At 40.2% G+C, this 21,597-nt stretch overlaps 1 protein-coding gene and 1 pseudogene across 2 annotated transcripts in view; both read left to right on the top strand.

The window, feature by feature from the left end:
* Moxd1 (monooxygenase, DBH-like 1) overlaps positions 1–21,597 on the top strand; it is a 90,057-nt gene that overhangs the window by 34,630 nt on the left and 33,830 nt on the right. For both annotated transcript variants that reach the window (XM_220095.10, NM_001427764.1), the window contains 2 exons: positions 1,439–1,606; positions 1,866–1,949. In XM_220095.10, the coding sequence (XP_220095.5) occupies positions 1,439–1,606; positions 1,866–1,949 (252 nt within the window). The remainder of the gene's footprint in view (positions 1–1,438; positions 1,607–1,865; positions 1,950–21,597) is intronic.
* Rpl36a-ps17 (ribosomal protein L36A, pseudogene 17) lies at positions 10,410–11,072 on the top strand (annotated as a pseudogene).

Here is a 21,597-nt window from a genome sequence, read left to right as displayed (position 1 = left end):
AGCTGAGATCTGCTTGCCTCAGTGTCTTGGGATTAAAGGCATGTACTACTTTGCCTGGGCCTAAACTTTTCATGGCCACTAGGCCTCAGGATCCAGGTCTGACACCTGTGTCTTCTAACTTCGAAATCTGGATCACAGGTGTGCCCTCCATTTCTGCATTGTAGCTCATTCCAGCTGTAGTGAAGTGACAACTAGGAATAGCCATCACAAGCTGGGAATGAGTAAACTGAATCGTGGAGTATGATCTTTGCAATGTGTTTTTGAGTTTGGTTTGATAGAATTTTTATGAGGATTTGTGCCTATATATTCAATATGAAAAATAGTTTGGTAGAGTTTGGCAATGAATTCATTTAGTCACAAGCTTTTTGTTGTCACATTACTATTTAAATCTTGTTGGTTGTTATACATATGCCTAAATCATTTATATTCTCTTAGTTTAATTTGGGTTGGTCATGTTTTTGTGCAACACCCATGAGTAGACACAAACAAGCATCTACTCACCTGACAAGAACTAGCAATGGATTTAAGATAGTACCAAAGTCAAACTTGGTGAGTCAATGCATTTTATTGGAATTATTAACATGAATATGGATTAGAGGGTACTTACAGGAACTGAATTACTCAAGCAGCTACATTAGTTAAAGCTCACCTCAACATGTGTCACAGCTTACTTGGAATACACTGGACAACTTGCAGGCAGCTCAGGAGGTTGTCCTCTTGCTTTTAATCAGTTCAACTGGCCTCTGCTTTTTTCAGATATATGGGCAGATGGGGTCTGAGTCTCTTCTAGACAGCTCAGCTTGTCTAAGTCTTTGAAGTGGCTCAGCTGATTAGAAAGTATTCTCAGAGGTTCTTCTTGTCTGAGTGTGCCTCTTAGAAGTCCTTAGAGTTTATATACATTTAGGAATGAGGAGCCTAGTATATCTGGTCAGTTTCAGGAACTTCCTGAGGTTGTTGCATTGTTTACTTCTGGAGTTAAAGGGAATTACTTTCAGGATAGAATGTTTTACCACACTTAGAAACCCTGTCCTTTATATAATGTCCATCAAAGATGGAAAGTTTTATTCTAGATGAAATTGCTACACAACACATGTATTTTTAGAAATCTATCATTTCTTCTAAATTTTCCATTTTTTGAATATCAGTCTTCAAGGGATTCTTAAATGAGTTTCTGGATTGTATTTTGATGTCATTCTCCCTTTTAAGCTCTAATTTTATTAATTTGAGTATTTCCATTCTTTATTTTGGTCAGTTTCACTAGTACTTTGTCAATTTTAGGCTTTTGTGGGGGGTAGTAATCAACTCCCTGGATACTCTAAATATCTTTATCCTTATTTCTTCATTCTTATGTGCTGCTTTAAAGAGAGTTCTGTAAATAGACGTTACAGGTAAGGAAAGTGCTGTTGTGAGAGATAACATTCCCATGTCTGATTACCAGGATAGCACAGTGAGAGTTATCTGGGCCTACCACCATGAAGATCCTGGAGAATCTGGTCCCAAGTACCATGACTCAAATAGGGGCACGAAGAGTCTGCGGTTACTGAATCCCGAGAAAGCCAGTGTGTTGTCTACAGTCTTACCATACTTTGATCTGGTAAATCAAAACGTAAGTTCCCTCTTCCTTTCTTTCTTTGTTCCTTTGTTTCTTTCTTTCTTTCTTTCTTTCTTTTCTTTCTTTCTCTCCTTCCTTTCTTCTTTATTCTTTCTTTCTCTCTCTTTCTTTCATTTTCTTTTCCTTTTCTGCTTTTAAACAAAATGGTGAGCTAACTGAAAGTCTGTAAGAGACTGTTTGCTCATGTTATTGAATTTATTGCCATGTCAACCAAATGTGACTTTTTATTTTCTTCCCCTTTTTCTTAAGACAGGTCCCCATTCCAAACAAAGGCACGACATACTGGTGCCAAATGTTTAAGATCCCTATATTCCAAGAAAAGCATCATGTGATAAAGGTATGTGACTGTAATATTGGTCCAACTTCATTGATATGAATGGAGAAAAAGCTGTTTTAAAAAAATGAAAATAGGAAATATACAGAAATGATTTCTAAGTATGTAAAAGTTATTGAGAGAAAAGAAACTGTTTTATCTGATTTACTCAGTCGATAGAGACTGAAAGCTTAATAGTATCTCATTTATCTTCTAACTTTACACATCTAAGGTAAGTAGGCAATATTTCTGTCATCGGAATTGGTATTTTAAATAGTATATTACATATTAATAAATCCTATGTAGGAAAGTGACATTTCTCACTTCACATTATTTGAGAATATCTGGTTCATTGAAAATACTAGATCTTATCATAAAAATACTGTTGTGTTTTCTTGAAAATGGGAAAAAAGAAAATTAGTGAATTTCTACCAAATTGTTAAAAATGAAAAATTGTACAAGCTCAAAATGAATGAGCTCAAATTGCTCTTGACGTGCAGTTCTCTTTTCCTGTTCCCTGGGATTGGGTCTCCCCACTCTTACATTGATTAATGAATGAACTCTCCTCTGGCCCTGACCATTATTGGTAGTTCCAAAGAGATTGAATATTATGCTGTGTGCTCTCCAAAACCTCACTGGGTATTGTGGAATAAGACCGAGTTAAATATTTCCAGCTTAATAGCATGAGCCCTTAGGAAGCTTGATGTTGCTATATTTGTCTTGGCACCCAGAGTGAGAAATGAGACGGTGTGGATGTAAGAGAGGAGCAAATGGTTAGACTCTGGCATCTAGATGACTTGTGCATCTGGATCAGTGGTTTTTCCTTTCGTTAGCATTGTTCTCTCACGTAAAGGCTCTGAATACAGTTGTAGCCACAGTTCCTTCTGCAGTAAACATCTCAGTCGTAATATTCTCTCCTCCAAGCACACAGCATTTAACCTGAGGTGGAAACACTCATATCTTAGAGTGACTGAAACATGTTGATTTCAAATGTATTCATCCAAGTGCCCAGATCTGCCTTTGTTTCTGGGCTGCTCCACAGCTGTGTAGGGTAGAAAGAATGTATGAATTACTAGATGGTCCCAATCTTTTACAGCAGATATTTTGCCAACAGATGTCTTAGCAACCATATGACTATGAATGCTTTGCTTGCCTCTGCGAGAAGCTATTTTTTTTCTTTTTTTTACTTCATGTAAGTGGAAAGTGAATGCAAATCTATGTACTTAATGAAGGGTCAAAGTTCTTCGATTTTGTCAGTAAAGTCTTTCCCAGAAAATAGAATATTCATAAATACCGTTTGTCATTTACGGTAATTTTGCAAGCCTCTGGCTTAAGAAACAGGCGTAAAACCAGGTTCTGAAATGAAGACACGCATTTCACAAAGTAGGACCTTCATTTATTTTAAACGTTGATAGATGGTAAAGTTCGTAACTGCTTCCACTCACATGCCTTATTCTTATTATTACTAATGCGAAAGATGGCGTTGAATGAAATGAAGATAACTGTGTCTGTCTGTGGGATGTCACTGTAACTTTCCTTGCTTGACACCTCACCAAGAGTTCTTAGGTAGCTTTTTTGTCACAAACATGTCACAACAACACACAGGCAAGGAGCCCTTGGATAGGTACGTTGGAACCCGTTTATGTCTTTACTACATGTTTGTAGCAAGAAACATTAGTGGCATGAAAGACTTATTACAATATTTGCAGTTCTACCAAAGCCCAAGAGACCTTTACTTTGAGGAAGATAGGATTTAAAAGAGGATCACCAAGTAGAAAGAGGTTCCTGTCATATTTTGTGAGGGAGGAGAGTTTTGGTGACTAACACTTTAAAATTGAATTATTTAGTTTGAAATATTTCTCACAGGATAGATTTCTGCTCTTATCTCTTAACCCCTAAAGTTTAGTTTACTTAATATTATGAAATATAACCCTCTAAGTAAGACAGCATACCTGTCAATCAAACCTGTTGCCCGTTCCCTGGATAGCTCTCTGCAGGACCCTACCTGCTCTTGGGGGTTGGGAGCAAGTTGGTACAGAGTCAAGGACACAGATGGGGGAGCAGATGAGAAATGCTGCAGCACTCAGCAGCACTGTGGAAAGTTCCTTTAATACCCTCCACCATGCCTTCATTGGTCCTGAGAAAGCAACTCTTCTAAACAGCAGTTCCTGATTGGCTGGCATTGTTTGCACTAGCAATCCTTGCTCTTTCAGTCAGTCCTCAATTAGGTCCTCCTACAGGACCTAATTGAAACAACCCCCAGCGTTTACATAGAGGTGGCCCTACTGTTCCTGCTACTCAAACCCTACCAGGAACAGGGTCCAAAAAATATTTGCATTGTACAAATTGTTTAGAGTCCATCTTTCAAATGATATTTTATTTTTAATAAATGGTACAGTAGAATCCTAGTAAGTTTATGAAGTAGATTTTAGACTAGAACTTTCCTGGAGATATCTTGTTTCCAGTCTCTTTGTCCTAGAGGGGATGCTCTCTGTTACTTTATGGACAATATGTGACCTTCCCTTACAAAAAGACTCATGGTTTGAAAAGCCATAGGTCAGGTGTTTTTCATTGTCCCCAGCTGCTTGCCCAACAGTGCATTAACACTGTGTGGGAAGGGTTTCACCAGGCTGGGGAGATGTCCTCCGGGACATTGGCATTGACATTTCAGCATTGGCTAAGAAGACTCGCAACCTGAAACAAAGGGTGAAAAGAAATAGCCAGTTCCCACAAGTTGTCCTTCCACTTCTATACATGAGGTCGAATACCTCATATTTCTACATACTTCTGCAGTGCCTGCACATACCTACTAACAGACATGCAATAAATAAATATTTAAAAGGTAGGCCTCAGTCCTTTTCTTTTATGGACGATTGTTTTTGAATTATCAAGCATGTGATTTTCAGTGAGTTTCAAAAATACTGATTATAGATTAATTTTTGAAAGATTTAAATTTTACTTTAATTTAAAGAGAGTTCTTATTTGTGGCATAAATGCTAAGGTTATGTATTTTATGGCTACGAACAATAACAAAACTAAACAGATAAAACTTACCAGTCATCTAATCATGACTTTATTTAATTGGAATAAAGTTAATGATAGTAGTTAAGTCTTAAATTTTAATTTTACTCACATAACAATGATTCAAAATAAGGGTTATGAAGTGATGAGATAAATATTGAAAATTACTAAAATCGGGAAATAATAATTTATTTGGAGGAAGATAGGATTATAATAAAAGTTATTAGTTGTTCAAATTCTCTTGTGACTCTAATATATTGAGCTCTATTTGATTGTTGAGACATTTGGCTGAGTTGTAAATGGGAGCCAGGGACCGTGGTATCCATGTATTCCAAGTACTCAGGATGATAAGGTTGGAGGACTATCATTTCAAGGTCAGCCTGAGCTACTGGCGACACAGTCTCAAAAGCAAAGACGGTGAGTTTGAAAATATGTTTGTTAGATGACACACATTGTGACTGTGTAAATTGTAGTCAGCTCATGGAAGTTTCTATTACACCCACCTCCCTCACCTGAGATCATCTGTTTGAACCATCTGCTCTGCCCACTGGCAGTGCACGGTCAGCCCACATTACCTCAGGCCAGCATGGCTTTGCTTTATCCAGCATTCTCATGCCGTGTCTTCCCCTTCAGCTTGGAATTTACTTCAACAGATGATTCCTTCAGGTAATGTCAAAAGTGATGGAGTCGTCAGGGCTAAGAATACTTCAGTAGGCTGCCTCAGAAGTTGGGTTCATTACTTGGTTTAATACAGTTTCTATTGAGGGTTTTTGTTTTTATCATCAGAGAATTCTCTTCATGGAAACCCACACCATGAGTTTATCAGATCAAACAAGATACATCTTGGCCTAACAAATGTTAGTTGATAGCTGGCTATATTAGAGAGGAAAATACTCTCCATGTGGCCCAGCATAATCATGGTCCCTGCACCTTCTAGGAGCATTACATTCCTTGTCTCCTGTAGTCCACTTTTTATTAAGTGGAAACAAGACCTTCCTCAGGAGTTTTTTAGATTAAGGGCTAAGCTGGGGTTTGGGTGGTTTTTGGTTTGTTTGTTTTTTGCTTTTGATTTTTGTTCTACTCAACACAGCAGACCCAGAAACTCTTTGACAACCTGGCAGCTGCTGTTGGATAGTTATTTTTATTGATTCTCATGGAATGACGTTTCCCTGAAAACGACTTTTCTCGAAAGCCTGGGAAAGAACAGAGCACGGAGCTAACAGTTCAGTCACAGCTGATTCTCAGTCAGGATGACTTTCATTAATTATGTACAGTTTGTCTTTATCTGCTAATTTTCTCTCCTAGAAATTGGAGGAGTATATTTTACTTAACTTACTTAACTAACGTTTAACATAGATGTTACCATGACTTGTGAGTTAATCAAAGGGGGTTACTATTTAGTACGATGCCCAAACTGACACATTTAATAAGCTGATAGATTATTTGCAACATATAGCTGTAATTTTACATATTGTTCATCTTGTTCTATATCTGAGTTGCTGAAGGGTTTCCTACCAGCCTTTCTAGATGTTCAGGAATTTGAATAAAAGCTACATTGTGAGGTCGAGGAGATAAGTCAGTAATGTACCTGCTGAGTAGGCTTGAGTAAATGACTTTGATCTCCAGCATCCATGTCAAATGCCTATAGCTTCAATGCTGGGAAGACCAAGGCAGGAAGATCCAGTCTTGCTGACTAGACAGTTTAGCTGAATTTGAACTTCAGGTTCAGTGTTAGATCTTGTCTAAAGTGGAGAGTGATTGAGGAAGACCTGCCAATGTTGACCTCTACATGACCTCTACGTGAACATATATACCACAGAACAGTGAACCTCTACATTATCAGTCATGTCACTTAGGGAGATCGTCCTGAAAAATATATGCTTCAGTGAATGCACAAAAGAAACATCGAAGCAAAACAAAACACTGTCATCTTCAATACACTCTTGAAGGGAAATGCTATGCTTTTTGCGTGTCCCTGAATAAATGCATTTACTTCCTTGAGATCAGACTTCACTGCTGCTAAATCTCAATGATGGATTGTGGAGGATGCTTCCGAGGAAAACTCAGGCATAACTGCTGTTAAATAGGCATGAAAGATCCTTGAAACCCAACTACTGTATAATCATAAAATAGTTACTAGATAGTGGATTCCTTGCTGTAGGCATAGAGTAAACATCTCTGTCATACCATATATTAGATAGATTTTTCTAACTAGGTATCCTACTGTGTTCAGTCATTTCTTAGAATGAAAAGACACTGTTGAATGGAGAATTTCATCACTAAAGCATGTCACAAAACATCAAATGTGCTAATTGGTTACTATTTTAAGAGAGTAAACTGTTGGAGTTTTAGTGATCAGGGGAATTTGAGCATGATATAAACTACTTGATCCTCTGAGGATCAGAATTAGCTTTTCTCTCTCAGTGTATCTCACTCTTGTTTTCCCCATAAAGTGGCCTTTCCATTGTCTTTCTTCCTTGTGGAAATGCTCTTTGGTCTTGTCGGGATGTGTGCCCATGCTGTCATGAGCATTTGTCATGTGTTCACCTTCTGTTTCACGTTATCATGTGGGAACAAGATGTTTGCTGTTGACTCTGACTCAGTGGTTGGGTGTGCTTTTTCCAGGTCTGCCTTAACCACGGGGCATGGCTTTCGCTCACCACTGTCTCCCTTTCATCCCGAGCTCTTACCATATTCCCTGGAGGCAGAACTTCGGATCTGTAGATGGATCTGTCTAACAAGTTGAGACAAATGCACTTTCACAATCAGCCTCATGTGAAACCATGTTCCACGTCTTCTAAAAGCTTTGCAACACTCACCATTCCAGTAAAAGTTCATGATGTAAATATAAGAGTTTCAACAATCCACATTTTGGCAATTTGTGCGACAAAGAGGATCAGGGTCAAATAATTATATCTCTTATATCTAAGGAATCTGATTTTATACACACACAAATATATACATACTTAACATACACACACACAGAGAGAGAGAGATGAAAAAACTAGGGTATTTGTGGTGGCTAAACCGAAAATTTTGGATGTAGAGATGTTAGTAGGAATGTTGGTAGAGATGTTAGTTACTGGTAATGATGTGTCTTAAAGAAGCCTATTTTAAAGATTGCTGATACGGTCAGGATGTTGAAGACTTTGCACTGTATCTGCCTAGCCTACATCTACGTCAGATATATCAGGGGTTTGTCTGGCTACCTGGGTCTTCTTTATAGCTACGTAGACTACAAGGGACTGAGTTCACTCTAAAAGCAAGGTCTACTCATGAAAGTGATTTATTGCCCTGCTAATTAGCTCACTGACCCTGGAAAGAGCACTTAACCTTGCCTGTTCCTCAAATTCCTGCCCAGTCAAATAAAGAGTTCTCACCCAATGATTTTAGTGGGCTCTTTCTGCCTCTAAATATCTGTGACTTGCTGAAAACTAATACTAAAGTCTGTGCTGAAGATTACATGTCCTGCGGTCTGGGTTTCCCTACATACTCTGGTATCTCGAAGGCCTATAGTAGGTCCAGAGCGAAATGTGCCCCTTCCCCACAGAGGTTAAAAGACCTTCACAGGGGCTCCATTAGCATAGATTTTGATCTATTTCTGTCCCTAGGGCATGCCACCAAGAGAACTTGGGAAGCCTAGACACATTGTAATCACTCAGTGTGTTAACAGACTCAACTTTTAAAAGGGCAACCAGGAGACTTTATTATGCTTGGGTAATAAACTGTTCTGTTTAATCCTTCTACCCACAATTCAGTGATCTTGTTGCTATTATTATACAATTACTATTACATTTCTATAAAATTTGTGAAGATATAAAGAATCTACATTAAACTAAATAATAAAACCATACATGTTGACTGTCTTTATTGTGTAGTGGCTCAAGCACGGTCTATGATGTCAGACGTCATGATTCAAATTTTGGCTCCTTAGCCAATAGATGTTGATCCCAAGCGAGTTCTTCAACTTAAGTCTTAAGCTACCATGTGTAGACAGGGCTAATGAAGGTACTTCACTCAGTTGTTAGCTGTCATCACCAAATGAGTGTTTACATGGTTAGCATGTACTGGCTTAAGAAGAACTAAGTCATGTCGCCAATTGACCGTGGTTTTCGAACCTCTTAAATCATAGGATAAGACAGAGGCCAGGCTTTACTGAAACAGGCTGGAACGAGCACAATGGTATATCCTGACTCTGCTTTTCATTAGCTAAGTACCCTTAGGCAAAGAAAACTCTCAGAGCTGGCCTCTTCAGCCATAAAGTAGGAAAAGTAATTCTCAGTGAAGATTAAATGAAGACAAGCGAAAACACCTGTTGCGTAACAGGCTCGTAATTGCTCGTTTTCTTCCCTAGAAGGGGATTATTATAGAGACAATGACTAAAAGTATTAGTATTTTCTCATATAGGCTTGCCATATAGGATTTTCTTAAAGGCTTCACAGAGGCCATGGTAGGCAATAAGTCACTCTTTTATTTGGAAAGAAAGATTCCTTAGGAGTTAGATTTCATTGCTTGCCTCCATTACTCTTAACCAAATGAAATGTAAGCTACTCCCCCCTACCCCTGCTCTTGTCTAACTAAGGACAAAGACCAGCTGGTGACTCTCCCCTGGGACGTTCTTGGACATTCTTAGAGCTCCCATTAGTCTTACATTTGGTGACTTTAAATAAGGACATTTTTCAGCAGACACTGGATATTTATTTTCCTTAGCTTTTCGTCTACCACCCAGTCCTATTCCCCACCCCCACCCCCATCTAGTATCTCACTTTCAGTGCAGAAGGGTGGATGGGAACACGATAAAGCGTTAGCACATATAATGGGAGTTATTGGCTGTAAAATTGCCAAGTGACTTAATCATCGCGACTATTGACAGAATACAAAACTATTCATATTAAATTCTAGTGAGTGGTATGGCAGATTAGTAGATATGGTAACACTGAGATGTGCATGAATGACTTTAGTTTGTGACACAGGGAAGTATGTAGGTACAACTGTTCATTTTTGCTACTTAGATATATCATCTCACCAGGATTTCACAGTTTCTCAAGATAAAACTGACTTTCCACAACTTTGTGGAGTCAGACAAGGTCAAAGTAGCTTTTTCAACTCCATAGAATGCATAGAAAGCAGGACTGAGATTTGAGCATAGATCCTCTGAGAAAAACTAACAGACCTTTGTCCGTATCGTTCTATTAACTCAAGCCTTCTGACTCCTCCACCTCCAAACATATTTGTGGTAAAATGTAAAGAATCCATGTGGAGAGATCAGATAGCACAGCTTCAGCCTTGTGTCTTTTCAGTCAACTTCTGAGAGCTCGAGCTGCTTTCCTGTTTGTTTTGATAGCTTCACTGAGACTTGTGTTACATAAAGAATTGCAAATGTTTAATGTGCACTATGTGGTGAGTTCGAACACATGTAACTACCCCTGACCTTATTTCCAAAGCCAAGGGAAAGGACATTTATTTGCATCACCTCCCAAAGTTTCCTAATATTCCTTTCTTTCCACTGTAGTAAGGGCACTCAACAAGAGCTGTGCTATTTTAAGAAACTCTGAAGTGTACAGAACAATATTGGGCAAGGTTGCTTTTGAGTCCCATACAAGCGAGCCTACTTCTTGGGCTACATAAGGCTGCCCCACCAGAGCCTTCGAAGACCTTGGGTTAAAAATCCTGGGAGCTCGCAGACTATACCTGGTATCTGAGTATACAGAAGTCCAGAGTTTTAGTGCTCTGCTAAATATAAACACACTTGTCCTTCCTGAGCTGATAGCACTCCTGCAAACATGGTGAATGTTCCTAAGACCTGCCAGACATTCTGCAAGAAATGTGGGAAGCACCAACCCCACAAGGTGACGCAGTACAAGAAGGGCAAGGATTCTTTGTATGCCCAGGGAAAGCGGCGTTATGACAGAAACAGAGTGGCTACAGCGGGCAGACAAAAAAGGCTAAAACTACAAAGAAGATTGTGCTGAGACTGGAGTGCGTTGAGCCCAACTGCAGATCTAAGAGGATGCTGGCCATTGAGAAATGCAAGCATTTGAACTAGGAGGTGACAAGAAGAGAAAGGGCCAAGTGATCCAGTTCTAAGCTGATTTTGTTATGAAGACAATAAAATCTTGACCTTTCACCCCCCCCCCCCAAAAAAAGAAGAAAACACACTTGTCAATGACACCGATGACACATCTGAAGCCTCGTGAGTGATTTAGGAAGTTACTGACGGTTAGAGTTCAGATGCTCAGGCTAAGGATTATGCATATGTTTCCAGAAAGGGGCAGAATACTGAGCCTGAGATGATGGTACAGGGAAAAGAATTAAATAATAATTTAAATGAAAAGGAGGCACTGGGCTCTCACCTTCCCAAGTATGTGCTGCAGCCCGAGGATGCTCGGAGACAGGTCAGCAGCTTCTGGTAGAGTTTAAAAAACGAAGCTTCCTTGGATATGAGAACAACGGTAATGGGCCACGTTATCCCCACCCCAACCGTGGTCGATATAAACGGTCCTGTGAGATGACACACCGACGTTTCATTTGGTCTTCAGTGTGTGGCAAAATGCCCATGGTGCCATAGAACAAGAAAAGACATGTTGGGAAGAAAGCTAGAGAAACTGGCTGCCTAAGGAGCACTGGGAGCCCAGATTCCAATCCTACCCCAACCACTGGCAACCTGAAAACTAATGAGACCATGGTTCCTCCAGGAGATTAAAGTCACGCTACCCAAACCCCTGGAAAACTGTAAATCCTGAGAAACCGAGAGATGGTTCTGTGTGATTAGCAATCCTTTAGAGTGTTGTTTCTTCATTCATGAAATATTGGAATTCGGAAAGCTGAGGATTTATAAACTCATACATTTATAATTTCTTCTTTGCCTTCATTGGTAGATTAAGTTACGATACAAAATTATGTTATAATTACAAAAAAATGCAGATAAGTTTGTGTATCCCTAAAGAGGATTATATTACAATTTTCTGTGTTAAAAAAATCGTATTAGTATACAACTAGGATGACATCACAAACTGACACAGTTGAGGCAAAAATGAATTATTATACTTTTTATGAATGAAATCTTTGTCATGCCTGAGGTGAAAACTGACTTTTAATAAAAGTTTGTATAACTCATGAGTTGAATATATGAATATGAATATATTTCACAGCTTTTACATTCTCAACACTGAATTTGTCCATTATTAAACTATTTACTCATCAAAAATTCAGAAGAAAAGTTTAATAATACAACTATTTTAGGAAGGGGGAAATTACAACAAATTTTAAACATTATATATTTGTCTGCTGTGGTGAGTCACTGTTACTCTGCTTAGTTCATATCCTCAGGGCACCGCTTAAAATTATCTAAGTTAAATCTCTAAGTGTGGTGCCAACTCCTGTTGACGGTGTGGTTGTTGATATTCTTTGGAAAAGTTCGACAGTTAATCCTGATGTCAACTCCCCCATCTATGTTTTCTGGAAATTAAGAGTTTGGCTCTTAGGTCAGCAGACAGCAGCAGCTCGAGTCACTTGCAAACACTTCACAGATACACCACAGTCCAGTTTGGTAGAAGGGTTAACAACAGAAGTGACACTACCTAGTGGAGACAGCCAGGCCTCAGCCTCAGCATGAGTCAGCAGGAGGGACCAGCAGGAGAGATTCTTGTCTGGGCCTCTCTCAGGGAAGCAAAGATCAGCGAAGACAGGAGACCCACAAGCATTGCACAGCTAGCTGTACCAGCAAGCCCAGCTCTGTCTCTGTCACTCTGTGGAGTCCTATTTATACCCTCCAAACATCATGTGTCCTCCACATGCCTTTCCTCAGCATGTATCTTGCCTTGGCAAGACCATCCAATCAGCCCCAGTCCACCAAAGTGGCAAGAAACTGCAGTACACCACCAGAAGATTTTTTGGTGCGCTTCTCACTATGGAGTCCCGACAAATGTAACTCAACTACACGATGTAAGGCAGACAAATACACCCATGTAGTTAGCAAAGAATCCTTCATTACATGTCCTTTCATGTGCTTGTGTTAGCAGAACATCCTTTCTCCTGTGTCTGCTTCAGCGAAATATTCCTTTATGAGTCTGCCTTACACCTGTGTCCACTTTAACTAAATGTTCCTTCACGTGTTTGCCCCGGCAAAACACCATCCAACTGGCTTTCCAGAGAGCCTTTAAATTTCCACTTCAGGCTTTTGCTATATATTAATATTTCATAGAACACAGTAAAATGCTTTTCACAGTAGCATTAGTACTATATTTTATAATATTACTCAGTACATATTGAAGGCTGACCAAACACTAATGAGCATGTACCATCAGGATGTTGTTTTGTGCCCATGAAGAACTCAGGTTACTAGAGAAATGGCTTAGTGGTTAAGTGCGCCTGCTACTCTTAGAGAGGACCCACGATTGATGTTCAGAATCCACATGGCGGCTTACAACGCCATGTAAGTGCAGCTCCAGCGGGTCCAGTACTTTCTTCTAGCCTCCGTGGGAAGCTGCAACATGGCATACAGTATACCTGAACTTCTGTAGAGAGGACTGTGCATATAGCATTATTAAGAGCAATTCTTTATAATTCAACAGTTTATAGTATTGACATCACTTACTTCTTAGTGTATTGTATATTTCTTTGTGAAAAGCCAGCCACTTCCTGGAGCTTCAGTCGCCTTCCATTATAAAACCAGAATGACTTCCAAGCTAGTGGATGCTTTCTTGATGTAGGGAAAAAGATTTATGTTCTGGTGAAACTGGTGCACTGAAGTTTTGTCTGTATGTTAATGTTTATGATGTAAGGGGGTTTTTCAAACAGTACTGAAGGCCATCTATCTGACTTTTAAAAGAATGTCTTTAAATATTCTCTTGCCAGATCTTAAGGAAACGGTTTCATCATTGAGACCAAATTCTCAGGGAATCACTGTATGTATTTTAAAGCAAGACCATGTGCATAGCTTTTAGCATGCACTTCATACTTATTGCTTCTCAGCCTGGAAAAGTCCTGAAACACAGCAATTCTAGACGACACTGCCATCTAGGTACACGCTCACTTTGCACACTGTGTATCTTAACTGCCCAGCACCATCCTTTCATCCATACCTTTGAGTTGCAAAGCACAAGAGAGTGTCTGGAGAGCAGGTGTTTGAGATGATTTTTCAGTGCTGTCCATGCCTTTTATCACGTAAAGTAATGCATGTAAGTCAAATTCGAGTGTTCACTGACTTCTTGTAAAAGAAAGTACTGAATGCCCCAACCACACCAAGACTCCTACTGTGAAATATCAAAAGGGATTACAGGGTTTTATCCTAAATGATATCGTGAGAAATGAAGCTGTGACTGTTTCTACAACTCTGGTGGTGGTCCTTCAGTTCTTGTGGAAATAAAGGACTCTTCCTTAGGGACTACAACTTGAGTTTATCAGAATATTCAAATAATGTCTGTTCCCGTGTCAATGTCGTTCAACCTTTCCTAATAGTTTAAATGTACGCGATACACCTGGGCTTCTCTGGAGAGGTTTATATAATTTAACTTTCCATTTTATGACATATGCATTAGCTGGTTTTGTGTGTTTGTTTGACACAAGCTAGAATCACCAGAGAGGAAGGAGCCTCAGTTGAAGAAATGCCCCTGAGATCCAGCTGTAGGGCATTTTATCAATTAGTGATCAGTGGGGGAAGGCCCAGCCAAAGGGTTGGTGGTGCCATCCCTGGGCTGGTGGTCCTGGGTTCTATAAGAAAGCAGGCTGACCAAGCCAATAAGCAGCATTCCTCCAGGGCCTCTGCATCAGCTCCTGCCTCAGGTTCCAGCCCGATTTGAGCTCCTGTCCTGACTTCCTTCAGTGATAGACTGTGATGTGGAAGTGTATGCTAAATAAACCCTTTCCTTCCCAACTTGCTTTTTGGTCCTAGTGTTTTTCACAGCAGCAGAAACCTGAACTAAGGCAACATACAAACATAAAATGATGTCAAGATTATTTATTTGCTTATCACCCAATATTTAAGCAAAAATATTCCTTTAAGCAGGCATGCTACTACACATTTATAACCTCAGCACTTCAGAGGTGGAGGCTAGAGAATCATGGCTTTGAGGGCAGCCCGTGATGTAGCAAAATTCTGGGTCAAAATGAAAAGGACAATTTAACACCCTAAAGCCACCTCCCTAAAAGTACCTTTGGTTCTCTTGAATATTAAACTCTTCATGTAATTTTGTGGTTTCATGTGTGTATAATTTTTTTTGGTCCACGTAGACATGTGCATGTCTGCTTTCCTGTGTGTGGGCGCACATGTGTGCAAGTGCTGTGCTCTATGTCAAGAGTTGCCCATGATTCACTCTGCCCCCCTTATTCTTTGAGTTAGGACACAAAGCTCCGAGCTCACCCATCAGTTATCTCTCTAGCTGATTTACCTCAGGGAAGCCCTGACCCTGCCTTCCTGGACTGGAATTAAAAATGAAGCTTCACGCACACCCTGCCTTTACCTGGATTCTGGGGGTCTGAACTTGAGTCATCTTGCTTTCACGGTGAGCATGTTAACCCCTGAGCCGTATCCCCGGTCCCTTCCATTTTCTCTACAATCACTTCTACTATGACCCACAGTAGTTGACCTGTGACTTCATGACTTCAAGGTAAAATTCGTCCCTTTGGAGGGAAGCCCAGTGCAAATTCCTCGTCACAACCGTGACCATGACAGCTACGAGCAAAGGCTTAGCTTTTTCCTTTAACTGCCGTGATCTTGGTATCAGTGTGTATATCCACATGTAAGTGCAAATGCTTTGAAAGTGTCAAGGTTTAGATAACACGCGTGTTTACAGATGGCTTGATGCATCTCAGACACTGCTTTGCTTAACAGTCACGCCTTTGCCAGAAGAATGATAGACGTCTTCTCCAAAGCCATAGAGCTAGAGGTGGGATAGGATGGCTGTTCCTCTAATGCCCTGGCCTCCATGACTGCTGTACACATAGATAATGTGAACACAGTGAACCACAAGAGTGGGATGATTTAATTTTATTTAGTTAACTGAGGTTGAAGGCCTTGTCTTTCAAATGCTTGACCCACCCTCGATCTTTAATAACTTCTTGGAGTCTTGGTTTCTGTATTGGCGAAACAAATACAATGCCTGTTTACAAATGAAACAAATACAATACCTGTTTACAAGTGATCCTGGAACTTATTTGAAAATGTAGTGAGCCTTTGAGGCCAGGAGATGCAACAGTGCCACCTTATTGTCCTTTCTCTTCTCTGACAGTCTGAACTAGCTGTCTGATTTTGTCAAGATTTCATTTCATGGATGTTAAAAAAAAAAAAAAGTCTAGTGAAAAAAATAACTTCACTATCAACCTACTAACTAAACTAGAATTTAAATTTAAGTCATAAATTGCTGCTATTTTGTCTACATTCCCGTTTTAACATGTGAAATCTGAAAAGAATCTCCAGCATGTATATGTATATGTATGGTCATCTTTTAATAATCTACAATTAAGAAATTTTCAGAGCCTTTGAAAAAACTCTAACTACTTGACTGCAATTATCCAATAATTCGAAGCAACTCACTTTGATCTTGTTGATTTGTATCAGGATATTTCGGAGTAGAAAGTTGAAATATTTATTTATAGCTGACTGGATTCTCTGGAGTATATCAATTCCTTTATATCTTGGTATTCAATCCGTTGACCAACTTTGCTTTGGATTTCTGTGTTCTAAGCAGTTAGGAGATTGCTACCCAAAACACTGTGTTGTGCAAGCTCTCTTCTACTGAGGTTAGGTTTGCAAGATTTACAGCCACTAACTTCACAAGGTCAGAGAACTAACTTCTTTGCAAAATGACAGGGAACAGCAGCTCTCTGAGTAATGTTTTCCACATATGTAACAATTAAAAATTTCCAACAGTTTGTTGATGCGATCACATATTTTCACATTCTGTTTATTGGAGTGCTAAGGTTACGTTATGGAATAATTTACATCTTCAGCTGAGTTAATAATCCTAGGAGATTCCCTTGTCAAGCCTGGCTTTCTGCACTGGAGGTCTTGAAAGAAGTCACAACAGCTGCATTCTTGATCCCTCCTAGTGGGAGGGCGAAGGAGAATGTCCTCAGCTCTGTCCCTTAACACAATGCTCTGTTTTCCAACAGGAGACCAACTCCTGTTGCTTCATTTCCAATGTAATGACACTTGTTTTTACTTTAATTCCTCAAATATTTTTCCTGCTTAAGCTTTAATTTCACTAGTAAAAACCTTGCAAATAAAAAAAAAATTACACACCAAAATTAACCAAACCCAAAGTCTACCTAACTGTTGAGCAAATACAAGTAGGAAACATTTTTTCAAAATGTTTTTAAGAGATTAACGATGATGACCGATGGTGATACACATCTATATTCTTTATAATTTTATGTTAAAAGAAATACTTATAATATATAAGTTTTTATTGGCTTAAGTTGGCTTGTTTTTAAAATCACTTTGAAATCATTTTATCAAATTGCCATCCCTTTTTTTTTTTGCAGGTTCAAATATAATAAGCATTTAGTTCCTAACTGCTTTGTATAAGCCTTATTTCTGCAGTCATTTCTCACTAATGAGCACTCAAAGTGACTTGTGGCTTTTGTCTATCGTTTATAAGGTTATGAGCATAACCTTAAGTATTGATAATTCCACTGATGGTTGAATTGCAAGACGCCCTGGTCAAGGGTATAGATATTATGCATTTTAATATACTTACCAGGTTAGTTTTTATCATGTCTCTCACATTACCACGGATGTGGGATTATCTTCCCAGCATCCTTTTAGCACAAGGTATGTTGGTCATTGCCAACTGGTGGCTGAAAAACATAGATGCTTGTAAGGGAGGTTCAGAATACCTTGTTGCCTTCTGTTAGACGTCCAAGTGTTGAGGGGTCCAGACTGTTTTGTCAGCTTTGGGCTTTAGAAGTCTCTAAGTGCATGATCAAAGCCTGGAGGTAAAGATGGGACTGCGGAAGTCTGAAGAGCTTGTGAAAGGCCTGGAAAGATCAAACCAACACCAACTGGGTTCCACGTAGTGAGATTTAATGGGGGAACAAGATAAAGGGAAGGGGCAAGAGAAGAGGGCAAGGGCAGAGGGAGTCTACCTTTTATTTGGAATGTGATGTAAAGGGTCCCAGGTGGAGGTGTGAATTGAGCCAAAAGGTCTTCTGGAACTGTATGGCCATTGCCATGGCAGCGGTGACCAAAGGCAATTCCTGATACCAACAGAAGGCAAAGCAGGACATTGGATGTCTTCCCTCTAACTCTCTGCTGCTTACACTGGGGTTACAGGCACACTCAGCCATGTCTGGCTTTTTACATGGGTAGTGGATCAAATTCTGGCCCTCGTGCTCGCAGGAAAAGCATATTTACCCACCAAGACATATCCCCAGTCCCTGAAATGAATTGGGTTTTTTGTTTGTTTTGTTTTGTCTTTTTGAGCAGAAACAAAGCACATGTATATGTGAGCTACATGTGTACATGTGTGTGAGTACATGTATACATGTGTGTATGAGTACATGTGTGTATGTGCTAGTACAAGTGTATGTGAGTACATCTGTATATGAGTACATGTGTGTGAGTACATGTGTATATGAGTACATGTATATGTGAGTCATGTGTACATGTGTGTATGAGTACATGTGTACATGTATGTGTTAGCACAAGTGTATGTGAGTACATATATATATGAGTACATTTGTATGTGAGTACATGTGTATGTGAGCACATGTGTACAAGCTTATAAATGTAGAAGTGAAACTTCAACAAGGGATGTCCATTGTTTCTCCATCTGACTTTTGAGACAGCGTCTCTCACTGAACCTGGAGCTCACTGATTTGCACAAATCAGCAAGCCTGGGAATCTCCTGCCTGCCTTCCCAGTGCTCGGATTATGGGCATGCCCTACCGCAACCAGGGTTTTTCTTGAGCACTGAATATCAGACTTGGATCCTTGGGAGAGAAGTGCTTCCCCTCACTGGATCATTTCTGTACTCAAAACTACTGTGTTTGGAGAAACGGAATGGTCTGCTGTAAAAGTTAGAAATCCGCTCACTAGAGCTAGGAGTTGTGTCGTGGGTATTAGGACAGGATAGGGTGAGAGGAAAGGCTACTGCTGCTGGGACAGCAGCCTGGGCAAGGGGACACAGGGCCTGAGAGCTGTGGCAGAGGACATGTGAATTCATTTGTTGTTGGGCATTGGCTCCGAGATAAGCATCTAAAAGGACCTGATGCTTCAAAGCTGAGAGAGTATGGGAAGTTCTTTCTTAGAACCAGAACTACAATTCAGTTTATCAGCTCTTCAGATCTCTTCTTCGTCTGCCAAGAGAAGACATCCACCACAGTTCTAAGGTTGTAAACCTTCTCTTTGAGCACCTAAAGAGAGTGAATTACAAAGTTAAATGTAGTTTGACTTTTACATGCCTCGGAAAATACCTGAGTATAGGATAAATCACCCCTGTGTTTTATGCTTCACTTGTAAGTAGATCCCTTTTCAGTGTAATTTTTATGGCTTGCAACCTATGAATATTTAAATTTTAGCAAACTATCACATTTGTTTAAAAGGAGGTGGCATGTTTAGGGAAAAATAACAAAACAAACCAATAACAACAAAAAAAAAAACAAAACAATAACAACAATGAGACAAAGCCAGATTAGGTCTCTTGAGACTAAAAGTCTCAAATTTCTGCTTGAGACCCTCCTGGAGCACCTGGAGGGAATGCAGAACTTGCTGGATTCTGCTGGAAGGTTAAGATGGGTGGCCCATGTTACAAAGCCTGAATTCACGGGGTAGCTCCTAGGTAAAGAATGCTAAAACATTTTCTCTATGCTATTTCTCTATTCTCAATTAAATTAATACACAAGCAAATGGCTACAAAGACTAAGAAGGCATTTGCCTGAGAGGACTAAGTCAGTCAGAGCCAGGCTGACTCCAGGACAGGCTACAAACTGGCAGTTTGGGACACTAGGCCTGAGTTTCTGTTTCCCAGAACTGGAAAAGTCCAAAACAAGTCCACACCTCTCTGTCTTCCATCCCGATGTATGTATGGTGGACCCCTGTATGCAGCCTCTCTGCAGAATAAACACTCTTTGCTATTGCATAATATCTGAGTCTGGGGTATCATCTTTGTGAATCACAGACCCTTACATGCCTAGGTCTCGGAGTGTCGACATCGGTGGGAGAAGACTGACTTAGTCGCCTAGGTGGAAGGAAGCAGAAGCCTTTTTGAGAAGGTAAATGCAGTATGGGTCCATTTATGAAGACAGACAAACTTACTAGAGTAGAAGTTAGTTACCTCACTCACAGACAGTAACTGCAGTGTTCAATCCACCACCTCCTGATATGACTGATGTCATCCTCACAGGTTTTACATAATTGTCCTACGAATGGAGACTTTAAAAAAAATGTTACCTCCTACTTAAACACATAGAGACTGAGAAAAACACACAGCCACGACAACCTACCAGTTTATCTTTTGTAAAACACAAAACATCGTGTTTCCTTTTCCCGTGTGTTGTAAATAACATCAGACATCGGCTGCACCCGTGGGGAAAGAGGACGTCAAACCTACCCCAACACGGTTCCACATGGTGAGACTTAATGGGGGAATGAGACAAGGGGAAGGGGCGGGAGGAAGAAGAGAAAGGAGAAAGAGCGAAGAGAAGAGAGAGTGAGGGCAGAAGGTAATGCCTTTTATTTGGAATGTGACGTAACTACTCCCACGTGGAGTTGAGAACTGAGCCAAAAGGTCTTTGGAAATGTGTGGCCGTTGCCATGGCAACAGTGGCCAAATAGTGCCGCTCTAAAGGCAATTCCTGATACCAACACTGTGTGTGTGTGTGTGTGTGCGTGTGTGTGTGCAAACTCAGGCAGGTAAACATGTGTGTAAGTGTAGAGGCCAGACAGCTGTATCATGCAGTTTCCTCAGTGGCTCTCCACCTTCTGCTTTGAGCCAGACAGCCGGTTCATGGAACCCGGAGCTTATCATGTTTAGGGAAGACAGGCTGGCCAGCTGGGATCTTCTTTGCCTCACAGTCCCAGAGCTGGAGTTGGAGACACACGGCACCGCGCTTAGCTTTGACCTGCACGCTGCACATCCCAAATCTCACGCACGTGCAGCAGGCTCTACTCATTGACCCTGGACTGTACGTCTCAGTTGTAGGAATGGTGGGTCCCAAGTCAATGACAAGGACAACGATGTCTTTCTAATGAAAAATATTTCTCTTTGCTGCCAATAAATACTCCATAAGATAAGATGACTTTTGAAACAATGCCATAATTCAAACATAATTCGGGGTCTCATTCGAATTCCCTTCCTGACCCCGGTCCTCGGTTTGCAATTCCCTTGCAGTCTGCACAGGCCAGAGTAGCTGTCACCAGTGCTGTCTTCAAAAAGGAGACAGAAGACATTAAACTGAGTGTGAATCAGGCTCGGTACTCAGAAGCCGTCTGAATGCTACTTAACTGGTCCTCAGTTTCTCTGTGTATAAAGCAAGAATAGTAAACCAGTCTCAATGCTGCAAAAAGATGACATAAGACTAAATATGGCGATATACATGGAGCAGTGTGTGTGCACAGCAGAGGAATAATGGTGGTCGCCCTTTGCCTCTAACATCAGTGTCTTAACTTTAAGTCCCTGGACTGCTGGATTAGGCCATCTTTGATCGTCAG

The sequence above is a fragment of the Rattus norvegicus genome, chromosome 1 (assembly GCF_036323735.1).
Source record: "Rattus norvegicus strain BN/NHsdMcwi chromosome 1, GRCr8, whole genome shotgun sequence".
In the NCBI taxonomy this organism is placed as follows: Eukaryota; Metazoa; Chordata; class Mammalia; order Rodentia; family Muridae; genus Rattus; species Rattus norvegicus.
This window is presented reverse-complemented; position numbering and strand designations above follow the sequence as displayed.